Source organism: Schistocerca serialis, chromosome 2, assembly GCF_023864345.2.
Source record: "Schistocerca serialis cubense isolate TAMUIC-IGC-003099 chromosome 2, iqSchSeri2.2, whole genome shotgun sequence".
Classification (NCBI taxonomy): domain Eukaryota; kingdom Metazoa; phylum Arthropoda; class Insecta; order Orthoptera; family Acrididae; genus Schistocerca; species Schistocerca serialis.
In genome coordinates, this window is record NC_064639.1 from 1,027,637,147 (window position 1) to 1,027,650,800 (window position 13,654).

A 13,654-nucleotide genomic window follows, 5' to 3' on the forward strand; every position below is an offset into this window, starting at 1 on the left:
ACGCTTATTCTGTATTGGCTGTGATGTGATATTATTTGAATTTGTTTGGATATTAAGTGTGGTTTTCCAGTTTTTCATTACTATGTTTAGGAACTGTATCAATTTAGGATCTACTTTATATATTTCCAATATTTGTAGTAACCATGAGTGGGGTACACTATCAAAAGCTTTTTGGTAATCAATGTATGCGTAGTGTAGCGACCTTTGTTTAGTTTTAGCTTGATATGTCACCTCTGCATCTATTATCAGTTGCTCTTTACAAATTCGTGCTCCTTTGCAACAACTTTTTGTTCTTCATTTATAATTTTGTTCTGTGTTGTATGTGTCATTAATTTCTGTGTAATGACTGAAGTTAATATTTTGTATATTGTTGGTAGGCATGTTATGGGGCGATATTTAGCTGGGTTTGCTGTGTCTGCTTGATCTTTAGGTTTCAGATAAGTTGTTCCATGTGTAAGGGTATCAGGGAATGTGTATGGGTGTGCAATGTAACTGTTAAATAATTTAGTTAGATGTGAATGTGTTGAGGTGAACTTCTTTAGACAGAAATTTGCTATTTTATCTTTTCCAGGGGCTTTCCAATTGTGAGTAGAATTAATTGCTTGGGTGACATCATGTTGGAAAATTATCACTTCAGGCATTTGTGGTATCATCTTGTATGTGTGTGTTTCTGCTTGTATCCACCGTGCATGCCTGTTATGATGTACCGGGTTTGACCATATGTTGCTCCAGATGTGTTCCATGTCTGTTATGTTTGGTGGATTGTCTATTTTAATGTGTGTGTTATCTATTGTCTGGTAAAATTTCTTTTGGTTTGTGTTGAATGTTTGGTTTTGTTTCCTGCTATTTTCACTTTTTTTGTATCTTCTAAGTTGTATCTTCTAAGTTGTATCTTCTAAGTTGTATCTTCTAAGTTGTATCTTCTAAGTTGTATCTTCTAAGTTGTTTGGCCAATGCTTGTAATTTCTGCTTCTTTTCGTCTAATTGCTCTATCGCTTCTTGTTGTGAGATTTTACCTAACCTTTTTCGTTTTTTTTCTGACATTTCATTTCTTATAAATTGTGTTAGCTGTCCGATGTCTTTTCTCAGTTTTTCTATTCTGATCTGTAGCCTGTGTTGCCATGCTGGTTTTGTGGGTTTCTTCTGTGTGTGGGTTGGTTCTGATTCTGCCTAGTGTGTCTATTTAGTGTAGTGAGTGCTCCTATATAAACCAGCAGTTGTAACTCTTCCATAGTTGTGTTTTCATTTATTTTGTTGTGTATGATTGTGTTGATAGTTGTTATTGTTGTTTCGACTTGTGGGTTATTTGGCGGTCTATGCAAGAATGGTCTAATGTCTGTATTTGTGTCTTTGTATTCTATATATGTCAGCTGAAATTTTTCTTCTATATCTAACATGTGTGTCACTTCGTGTTCTATTTGTGCTTGTTCTGGTGGCTGTCTTAAGTTTTCGTTTTCCTCTGATTGTTTAATTGATGCGTGGTGTTCTTTGTTTGTTTGCTCTGGGATGGTTCCTAGGTTTGTTGCTTGGTAATAACAGAACAAGAGGTGTCAATTAACTTCATCTGACCATCTCATCCTCTGTCTTTGTTTTCCTTCTAGGGTGGTTGCAGGAAGCATATCCTGCAAAACACCTCTATTTGGACTTAAATCAGTTTCCAGTTGGCTACCAGTGTTGTTACCATTGTGGGCGGGCATAGGGTTCAAGCGTCGTCCCCAACCATGACGGCGCTTGTCCGAGGCTTCTTTAGTTCTGTCCTGAACCAACTCATCACTCTAAAAGGGGGGTTAGCCCTATTAGTGGTTTGTTCTTTTCGTTGCCTTTTACGACTGGCAGAACATACCGGAGGCCAATCCTTTCCCGGGCCTCCACGGGATTTATTATTATTATTGTCTTCACTTTCTCAGACGTTAAGTCCGGTTAAAAATGGAGTGACGCGGACCTTGATCAAGCGTCACTTCCTTTTAACTGTACGGTATGTGTTATATTGCATTTAGGAACTTTCGGGTAATTGAACATGTATCAATAATTACGGATTTCTGTAGCTGTATTATTATTATTAGTAGTAGTACTATTATTATTACAATAATGGAAATACCAGAACAGAATTAGTGTGTCAGGGAAGGTTGACTACTGACCTGTGATTTACTGATGCACAATGAAAGATGTACGTGACAGCACAAAGGCATTTCTAGATTTTGAAGTATCATCCCTTTTCTAGTTTAAGTACACACTCTTACACCAACATCCACAAAGGCAACTACACACTGACCCCCATAGTCACAGCAATATTCACTGATTGAGGAGTGTGTCTGCTTCTCTTTTGATGCTTATTATATTAGTTATTTGATAAAGATCTTATTTTTTAATTTACATTTTGATTCCCACAGTTTTGTTACATGTAGATTTTGAGTGATCTATTATTTACTTTTTATACTTTTTCACATGCTTCAATAGTTAAGAGATCTTACATGGTGATTTCAGTTGCAAGTGAGAAATACTGTGTTGTTACAGTGTTACATAAATCATACGCTTCAGTATGTGATATCCACAATAGTTGTTTTTAACAAGTATTTTATTAATTAACAAACTTTCTTCCACAGGTCGAGACCAAGGAGATCTGTTGTTCCACAGAGACCTTTGCCACCACAACAGTTCAGCACGCTCTGGAGGTGGTTGGAGTGGAGTGGAGTAGTGCATCAAGGAGCACCTCGCCGAAAATTCACAATGCTTGTTGTTCCAGTTGTCACCACATTAGTTGTCATTTACGCCTATTGTAAAGCAGCTGAGGCATACACTTTTGATCTCGTCACATCAATAAGATAGTAAAAGTAGAATCAAGGACAACTGAAACTATATAAGTGTTAGATTCATTACAGATTATTTGTTGGGCATTTTAGCAGAATCATGCCTTTTTACCCGTGCAATACTCCAACAATACTGTTTTTCAATGTTACAGTCATTGTACCTGATGGCATGATCTGCATCTGTGGGTTGCTAGAACATTACTGTATTCTGACAGATGGTATATATGGTGCTAAACATGGAGTACCATGTTTGATGCTAGTGAAATTAAGAGGCACGTTTGTGTGCTGAGGCTACATTCGTATCAAACTTGTCAACATATATAAAGAGCGACTTATTTTTCAAAAATTATAGGGTGTAAAGAATATTTGTGAGAAATACAGAAATGTCTTTACTTGAGTGTTGCATCGGTTTCATAGAACGTGCGAATAGTCTGCCTGAAAAAGGCCCCAATAGTTCAGAAAGAATGCTAATATTTTTATATGATTCCTTTAGCAATATATGCCACTACTGTGTTTCTTTTGTGATCAGGGACTAGTGTACAGCTATAGTTATGATTGATTCCTCAAAAAATTATATGTTCTGCACATATTCAACCCTGCAACAGTGGTTTAGACACAGATCTGAAGAATGATGAAACTCGAACTTCAAATGATGGATACTGCATTTATCTGCTTTTGTAAAACAGTAGAGGACTGAAGAAATAAGTATATATATCATGATTGTTACATAATACTTGTTGATATGTACACATGCAGACCAGTGCCCATATTTTTTACAAGTGCGAAATAATGTGTTCACAGTATGTGGCTTTTGTCATTACAATACTGCAGATTTGTATTGTACTTGTTTCCAAGTAAACAGTTGAGCCTTCAATAACAGCAAACATTAGAAAGTAATGACTTAATCAGTGACTATAATGCACATTCAAAAACACCATACTACTAAACAAATGAAGCAAAGTTGTGATTGACAGTGAAGTTTGGAAATATACATTCCTTGGTGTGGTATCTTTGATCATGAAAGATCTGTATTACTACCAGTTGTCTCACATTATTAAAAAGAAAACTTGCTTATGTTCATGAAGGGTCTAAAAGTTTTCGACCATAATTTCCATAATAGGTACTGTTAAAATTAACAGAATTGTGAAGACTGATCAGTTACTGTTTTTCTATTGATATTGCCTTAATCAAATGATTTTGCATAGAAAGAAATTACAGTCTGCAATGGCACTAAACCACATTTATCAGGTGCTTTGAATCTTTCTGAACGTGTATGTCAGTTTATGCCAATTGTGTTATATTTATTCCTATACAAATACTTAATTCGGTGCAAGGAGTAAGCATTGAGATAAACTACATACTTGTGAAGACTGGCTCAAGTTACTATCCTCTTCTAACTTAATGCGGTAATTTCTATACCATTACAAGTGTCTGTTCCTGTAACTTCAGTGCACATCATCATTAGAACCATTACTTATGTATCTGAAAGTGATGAATTTATTTCTAGACTATGAAGTAAACCGAAATAATTGTAGTTTAGAGAATGAAAATGTTTTTAAACAAATATGGCTTTTAATCATAGGATTATTTTTTCTTGTAGTATTCTCATCCACATTATAACTTAGTCCTATTTTGAACAATGTATCAAATTTGGTCCTGTGACACCTGTGTATTGCATTTTACCTTCAGTTTGATTTGATATCTCAATCAACAGCAGAGTTTTGAATAATCAGTACTTTCTGCTGGAACTTTCAGTAGCTGTCAACAGATTTCTGAAAGCAGAAGCATAGAGATTGTTTCAGGCAGAATTTATATCTGTGTAGAGAATATTGATTTGTCTATCTGCCCATTCAGTGATTATAAATATACTGTTACATTCTTTTAAGGCCATTTGCAAACTAAGTAGTGCCATAATTGTTGTTGTTGTTATTATTTGTTACTTCATGCTTTTCCTGTTGAAGACACTATTTCCTAACACTTTACTGTATTCTTACAATTTTTACCCCCCCCCCCCCCCCCCCCAACACCAATTTTTTCAAGAACACTGAGTATTAAAGACCTGGAGGAGATAGAAAATTATGTCAGAAATGGGACACAATGTATAGCTTTTGAATGATTTTTGATGTCTGAGCTCTTGTGAAATAACAAAAAAATAGCATAGACACAAGAGACACCAATAATATTACTGTATTAGATGTTGAAGTGACACAATTCACGCTCTGTGGACAAACACTGCTTCTTGTTAAGAAATCATGTACCTGCAGACCTCACTTCATTCATGGTGTAATATATCAATGAAAATAATCAGTTTTTGGAAATATAAGTAACTGAACAGACAAAAGTTTATTCAACCGGTGGCAGCAGGAGAGCATACGCATAAAAGGCATTACAGTTTGCTGGTTTTCACAGCCAGTGGGTTCTCCTTCTGGCAGAAGGGTTGAGGGGGAAGGAAGAGGGGTGATGGAAAAGGGCTGGTGAGTTTTAGAAAAAGTCATCCAGATCCCCGGGTCAGGGGAGACTTACCAGACAGAATGAGAAGGAAAGACCAATTGTTGGGGACTGCGATGGATGAGATTTGAAAATCTCAGAGCTTAAAGATGGAAGATAGGGTAATATGCAAGGCAGAAATTAGTGTTAAAACATCTATCATGAGTTAATAAGAGTAAAGATCTAAGTGCATTACATGTGATAAAGGTGGGAGGGGACAGTGAAAAAATAGACAGGGCAGAAAATGAAAGATGTAGAAAACTAAAAGGGAATGAAGAAAGGAATAGTTACTGTGAAGGAATGCTGAGACTGAGGAAGTAATATCAGTCTTGCATATTGCCCTATCTCCCACCTTCAAATTCCCAGATTTTCAAATCTCATATGCAGTTTTTCCTTCCCATCCCATCCGGTAAGTCTCCCCTGATAGCAAACTGTAATACCTTTTATACGTATTTTCTCCTGTCACCACTTGGTGAGTAGATTTTTTATCTATTTGATTACTTATATTCATTGATGGTGTATTTTGTTTTGGTTTAGTGTTTCTTTGATTTGACTTATATCTTGGATGCTGGACCAACAAAACTGTCTTTTTTTCTGAAGACTGCACAGTACTGGTATCAGTAATTGTGATCTATTTAAAATTATAAGTTTTTATCTAAATTTTGCTCATAAAATTCTTGTAACTTATCCATGTTACTTTAGAAGACTGTTTCACATATGTACTTGCTTTCATTTTTTGAACAGTAGCCTACTGAATTCATGTGCATTGCTAGTTAAATAACAGAGGTAATGGTTACATTTTGTACAGAGGAGGAAGTAGTGTTGTACTGCTAATTATACTTCTGGTTGGGTATTTGCCTTTTAAGCTTCAACACTCAAACAAGATTTAAAGTACTGCTTATTTCGTTCCATGTGAAATTTTTTTTTCTTCTTTGGTTTACTCATCCTTCTGAACAGTATTCACATGCAAGAACGAACTTCGTCTTTCATGATTTCTCAAATGTCGTTTATGTGCACGTAATATGCTTGCCATTCCCTGCCACTTCTCCTGTTCTCTGTATTACTGTTTAATATTAAATCAGAATGAGAGGGAGACATATGCAGTTGAGAATTAAAAAGTCAGCATTTTACATAGAATTTGCATTGAGAGAGGAAAAAGTTCTCACTAAAAAATTATGAGTTTATTTGCTCTAATTATAGATTTGTGTTGCAACATTATTATTGGGACTGAATATGCACTAGCAAAAGAAAGAAGTAAAGAATATGAAACATAGTTCAGGATAGTGAAACGTTTAGCTTCACAACTGAAATAGTAGTAACTGCAAGTGTTTATTACTTTCTGCAAATTATTTGGTTCCAAAGCCTTATGATGACCCAATAATTTACAAGTGTGATAAATGGGAATTTAATGACTAAATATTTCCTTTTATTCTTTCAAAGGATTACATGATGTTTCACTTATTCCAGTTTTTTTTGTTGTGAACTGCTACTATAACTGGATAAGAAATTTAGACATTCTAAAAAGAAGTTATTAATAATGAAACATTAACAAATGGTAAAACAAGAGATTATTCCCAATATTCTTTCTTCTTTTAATCAAAATAACTGAAATATTGTGGTCTCTGTAGGGAGAACCCTAACATATTTATGATTTTGTGGATTATCAGGTGTAGAAGTATGAAATGTGAATTTTTTGTCAAAAAAAAACAAAACAAAAAAAAGAGTTAAATTCAGAAGAATGGCAAGTAGTGCTTTATTCAAAGTATGCTTCGTTATTTGTTACACATTTTTTCCCATCTTTCAGGCCATGGTGACTGCCACGCCAGTAAAATTTTTCCCTTTTGCTGCAACCCCTTCGTCGAGCCATTTTTTTTTTTTTCTTCTTCCACACCTTCATATGAACCAAACCACTGCTCAGCATCTGTGTGACCCATCGATGCACACAAATGGTAATCAGCAGGAGCCAAGTCTGGTGAGTAAGCTGCATGGAGTAGAACTTCCCAGACAAGTACTTCCAGCGTGTCGCAAACCAGTTTTGCTGTATGTGAAGGACCAGTGGCAGGAAGAAAATTACTTTGTGTTGTCTCTTAGGCTATTGTGGCATTTTTTTAAGCAGCAAATGGTTCATATTAAGTCCATTGTTGTTGGTAACACCTAGTATTAAGTTTTGCCAGGTTTTAACAGCTTATAATAGACCATGCCCCTCTGGTCCCACCCAACACAAAAGAGTATCGCCTTCTTGGCAAAGTGATTCAGGCTTGCGAGAAATGTGGATGGTATGCTTGGGTCTAATCATGATTTTTGCACTTGAGCTTCTCAAAATAAATCCACTTTTCATCCCTGTAACTATACACTGCAAAAATAACTTCCTTTTGTATCAAGGGAGCAAAATCTCAAGTGTTTTTGTGCTTTTCCATTTGCCTGTCATTCAACTCAGGTGGTACCCATTTATTGGTCTTCCGAATCTTTCCCATCTCTTGTAGTAGATTGGAAACAGTTTGTTGACTAATGCTCAATTGCTCAGTGAGTTGTTTTTGTGTTTGCGAATAATCTTCATTCGACAATGCTTCCAATTCCACATCTTTGTATTTTTTTGGCTGTTTTCCATGTTCCTTGTTTACAACATTGAAGCCACTAGTTTTGAAATACCGAAACCACTGTTCACGGATAATTTTCAATGGAGCATCTTCACCATAAGCTTCTTGGAGTAATTGGTATGATTCAGCAGCTGTTTTCTTCAAATGAAAACAAAAAATTAATGCTGTCCATGAATGCTCTTTGTTAGATATAAATATTGACATATTGAACACAACACTGTACACATACTTTTCCAGTTTATCATTCCTGCATGTCTGACGCATGATAACACAGTAAAATGACACGTGTCAAATCTTTATAGCACAAGTTGCATTGATGCTACATCTGTCATCTGAAATCCGCATTTCATACTTGTACATTTCAGAGTGTAGTCATTTTACTGTTGCATTGTCAGTTCATAACATATTGTACAAGATAGAAGTGGAGTAAATTTTGTCCTTATTTGACAATGTATTTGGCATTTTAATTGAGAAGATCAATAGTTAATTCAGACACACTGCATTATTTCAACAGAAAACAGAATAACATTGTTTCCATGTATATATAGCCCAAGAACAAACTGTGTAAAAAAAATTATTACATTCACTCTATTTGCTTACATGGCATATCCCAATTAAATCTGATCATTTTATTTTTTGTTTTTAAAGCTTGTTTATTTATATTTCTTATTGAAAACTTGAATTCATTATTTTAGGCAATTATAGCCATTCTAGTCATTTACCATAAGGGTTTCAGGTAGTTTTGTTACTGTGATTTTACTGTTAATTGAATTATAATAGTCAGATTTTTAGAATATCAGCAGTGGAAGTCTGGAATTTGTTTAATTCAAATATTAGAATTTGTGGTTACTTTTTCATATCATGTACATGATGGCACATGTGATATTTTGGTTTATACATTAGAAAGACCAGTATGAAACACTTACTGATGTATGATATGAGTAAGAAATAAGTTCTGCAGTGATCCTGTGTTCTGCTTGGTGTTGGCTGTTAAAATTCATGACAGATTTTGTAATTTGAAATGTGACAGTATAAATAATTTGCTTTTTCTAGTAAAATGAATATTTTACACTGTTTTAATGTGCACCTCTCTGTATTTATGAAATTTATTCAAAAAGTGATTACCAAAAAAAGTGAAAATCAACATCTGGGACATGCCATTTTCCAAAACTGAAAAACCAGGGCAAATGCAACAGAACCACAGTTCTAAAAGTAAGCAGCTAATTCCTATATTTCGTGTAAGAAGACTTTGATTAGGCTGAGGAGGCCAATGGGCAACAGGTAGAGGAAGTTTCACCCCATCAGCGGCCATTCCTGTGGTGGATACGGGAGATTTCTGTGGCCATTAAATGCCAAAGAAGGGCATTCCAGCAATATAAGTGCCCTCCATTGAGAGACACTGTTACCTTCAATATCTCTGAGCTGGAACTCATGTCATTATAAAAACACAAAAGGAGGAACACTGGGAATGTTTTGTATCCATCTTTAGAAGCTGTAACTCCCTCACATAGACATGGATCGATTTATGGCATATTTGTTGTCAACAACAGGAAATGATATACCAGGCATCTCTAAGGGTGGAATAGTGAAATCTGCCCTACTGTCATCACCAACTTTCTGGTGAGGTATTTCACCCAAGCTTCAGCATGTAAAAACAACCCTCTTGCTTTCTGTCTCCACAAAAGATGAGCAGAGAGCATCACCCTTGGCTTTCAACACAGAAAATTTGGAATCTATAATATTCTTGTTTGTGAGAGAAAACTCCTCGCTGTACTTACTTTGTACCGAAATACCGTTCCAGTCCTTGATCAAATAAGTAGTCAAACATTAAACCATCTACTTATAAAATCTGAGCACCACATCCTTGCTATTCTGGGATTCAGATGGGGAATTTTCAGATTTTCTGACCAACAAGGCTATTGACGTAACACACAAGACAAATGTTGCAGAGTGGTTTTTGTTTGTTTATGGAGAAATTATGTTCCCAGATAGCATGCGAGTTACATTGTGTTGTTCTTTGTGTTCATGTGTTGGTGGCATTTGTAATGGTGAAAGAAAAATTGTTTGTTTGAAAGTCGGAACTGGTGTTTCTTCCACAGGCTTTGAGGGTTCTGCTACAATGAAGTGAATAAGTGGTCATGCAATTTTCACCGTAAAATGTATGATGTTTACAGTGAACTATTCTGAGTGCCATTTTGCCTACAATGCTGTAGCAGTATGTGATTATGTGGATTCTGGGTCCACAATGAGAAATTTTATACATAATGATGTAAGGAGATATATCCTACAAAATAAAAACATATTAGATCAAACAGATCTGAACATGGTACATCAAGTTGTAACTAACTATGGGTGGTTTATCTATGTGTTAATTTAGAGATGATGTAACAGAATTGCTGGGTCTACTTTGGAACATTGTGAACAGTGAAACAAACCAACAAAATATCTAAAAATGGCAATGCCCGGCAAAATCGAAAAAGTAAATAAAAATATTATCTTTGCTCTGCTTAAGGACTTTAAATCTTTATGTAGTTAATTTTCAAAACAAATTAATATGGCAGGAAACCTACAAATGTTTGAGAGAAATTTCTGGCTTTGCTTTTCGAACAAAAGTTGGTGAACTTAAAGCTAAGAAGTCATTTACTGAAGATGTATTTCCAAATGTGGAACTGGAAGCAATGTTCAATATATTGTCTATAGACAATGGGACAAAAATTGAAATGACTTCCAAAATTTTTGTTATTTATCCAATATAGACAAATTTGTGTAGAAAGTAATAACAACATAGAAGCTGAAAGAGAGACTTGCTTTACTTCTCAGGAATTCAAGCATACTGCAGGATAAAAGGAACTGGGCACATTTTAATGATGACAGTACTTCCTAGAGCCAGGAACAGATTGAGATCAGTTCTGCTTTGGCTACAACCATCTTTAAACTTAGTGTTGACAACCCTATCAAATGGTACAAAGTGGCACCATCAGTTCAACATGTTGTGAATTCAAAACACCACAGATCTATGGATCTATCATTTTAACTTTTGATAGGATTTATAATGTACACACAGACTGATCTACACACACACAAAATTATTAGTAAGTGTGAGGGGAAGCTGTGTCGTTTGTCCATGTAGCAGACAAACCAGAGCTGGGCTTGAAAGCTCTGTTAGTGATCAAGTGAAGGAAGATACTGAAGATTTAGTGCTAATTATACCCCCAACAAGGACAAACAGAATGGAGACAATTGAAAGAGGAGAGCAGCCAACACACAGCGGACCTGGAAGATTATTGCCAGAATAGGATTAAATTGTTGGTAACAAAGTCGATGTTTGGCTTGATCAAGGAATAATAGAATCAAGTTCATTTGAATCTGCTAGCAGTAAGAAACAAAGAAAGAGGATAATTTTCTGTAGTCTACCATATTTACTCGAATCTAAGCCGCACTCGAATCTAAGCCGCACCTGAAAAATGAGACTCGAAATAAAGGAAAAAAATTTCCCGAATCTAAGCCCGCACCAGAAATTTGAGACTCGAAATTCAAGGGGAGAGAGAAGTTTTAGGCCGCACCTCAAAATCGAAACAAAGTTGGTCCATTGTAATACGAGACACAATTTAGGTCGAATGAATGACGATACAGCTACAGTAGTTTGGTTCGAGTCGTTAGCTTAACAGTTAAGCTTTACCAGGTAGCCATTGCTACGCGTCAGGCGCTCCGTCCGTATTTATACGGGTACCCTTCCTTTTTCACGTGCTTCGTCTGTCTGTTGTTACTTACACTGCTTTCTTTGATAATGATCAACAAGAACCAAATAATAGACTGCATATGATAGAACATGTTCTGAACGAGAGTTAGGCGAAAATTTTTCTCCGTTTGAAAATCTTTGCGGCCGCTTCTCTAGTACATCAAATTCTGCACAGGAATTAGTCATCTTAGATTTAAAAATCTAATCAGTTGCCGTGCTTCATTTCTGACTGTATCACTATTAGGCATAAGAAAAATACGAATGTAAACATGACACGATACGTATATTCTTCCTCGTTTGCTGTTGTCTCACTCTAGTTTCGTAGCTTATTAGGCAGATGGGATTTAAATGAGATAGCAGCAAACACGAAAGAATACATGGCATAATGTTTACATTCAATTTATTCTTATGGTGAAGAGAATACTGCATGTGTTTCACATTTCATCAGGTTCCTATTAGCAACCACCTCTTCTCACAGGTAGTAAAAAATTCAGCACGTAGAGTTGGCCATATTGACAAACATCCCAAACAGTCTTGCCAGTCGGATTTTCGTAGTACATTGAAATTCTGCTACATTCGAAGATGAACAATACGGAATTTGTATTTACTTCGTTGGATAATGTACGAAAATGCAGTGATCGAAACTCGGGGCGGAGAAAAAAGCTCGTCTTCCACTTTTTTTTTTTTTTTTTTTAATTTATTTACTGACGCAGAGATTTTGGCGCCAGTATTTATCTTTGTGCCTACAAAGCATGCCTGTGTAGCGCTACATATATTCGATGGCAGAAGTTAGTTGTGGTGGCACCTACTAACATTTTTCAGAACTTCCACTTGCTTTGCACTCGATTCTAAGCCGCAGGCGGCTTTTTGGATTACAAAAACCGGAAAAAAAAATGCGGCTTAGATTTGAGTAAATACGGTATATGGAGACAGTACTTAAAATTACAGTGGAAGGTTGTTACCCATTATCTATTATAGATCATCTTGTACATAAAATACAGTAGTTCCCATGGCAGAGGTGTTGGCCAACTTCTGCAAGATGAACTAGGATCAGAATACCATGTCACCAATTTTTTAAAACCTAGTGCTGGTCTGGGGCAGGTGACAGAGGATTTAGGATCACTTTGCAAAAATTTCACTAAGGAAGATGCCATGGTTATAGAGGGTGAGACAGGTAATAGTATTTGCAGATATCCTGGGTACAGTATAGAGTGTCACCTGGCAAAGATTGCATCAGCATCGAAGCATACTAGTTTTGAGTTTGTACCGGTTCTTGGGCACCATGACCGACCTCATTTGAACTCTTCTGTCAAGAGAGTTAATTTGGAGTTGGAACAGTTGCTTATGTTGGGTGCAGGGTCACACATTGGTGTGGTTCCTGTTGATTCTCTCAATAGGTGGGATTATACTAGGCATGGCCTGCACCTCAACAGGAAGGGGAAGCGTAAACTGGCTGGGAAAATAGCAGGAAAGTTAAAGGGGGGAGGCACTGTCATGAGTGATAAAATACCAGTGGTTATAGGGTTCAGAAAAGACCCTTTCTTAGGGTACCGAGGACAGAAAGAAACCAAATTTTAAGAGAGGTTAGGACTGAGACAAACCTTCAGTATGAGAAAGAAATCAAAAAACATAATTCTAGCTTATTTCATCAGCATAAACAGCCATTGGTTAAGAATTTTCAACAGTCAACAGATATTTTAACTCTACCCATTTTTAACTCAATCAATGTGAAATGACTTTATTGCATCAGAATATTCGAGGACTGCAAAATAAAATGAATGAATTAATTATCTGCATAGATGAATTAGAGTCTTCAAAGCCAGCTGACATAATCTGCCTCTCTGAACATCATGTGACCACTGGTATAGAACTTTTAAGTGTTACAGGGTTTAGGTTAGCATCTCACTTTTGTAGATCAGAAATGGAGAAAGGAGGAGTTACCACATTCATCTGGAACAGTCATAAATTAAAGAACATAGACATTCATAAATTTATTCTAGAACAGCATATGGAAGCATGTGCTA

At 36.0% G+C, this 13,654-nt stretch overlaps 1 protein-coding gene across 1 annotated transcript in view; it reads left to right on the forward strand.

Moving 5' to 3' along the window:
* LOC126458443 (TBC1 domain family member 20) overlaps window positions 1-8,953 on the forward strand; it is a 121,655-nt gene extending 112,702 nt beyond the window's left edge. The window contains exon 8 of the mRNA XM_050095505.1: window positions 2,604-8,953. Coding sequence (XP_049951462.1) covers window positions 2,604-2,826 — 223 coding nt within the window. The 3' untranslated portion in view covers window positions 2,827-8,953. The remainder of the gene's footprint in view (window positions 1-2,603) is intronic.
* The last annotated feature ends 4,701 nt before the right edge of the window (window positions 8,954-13,654 follow it).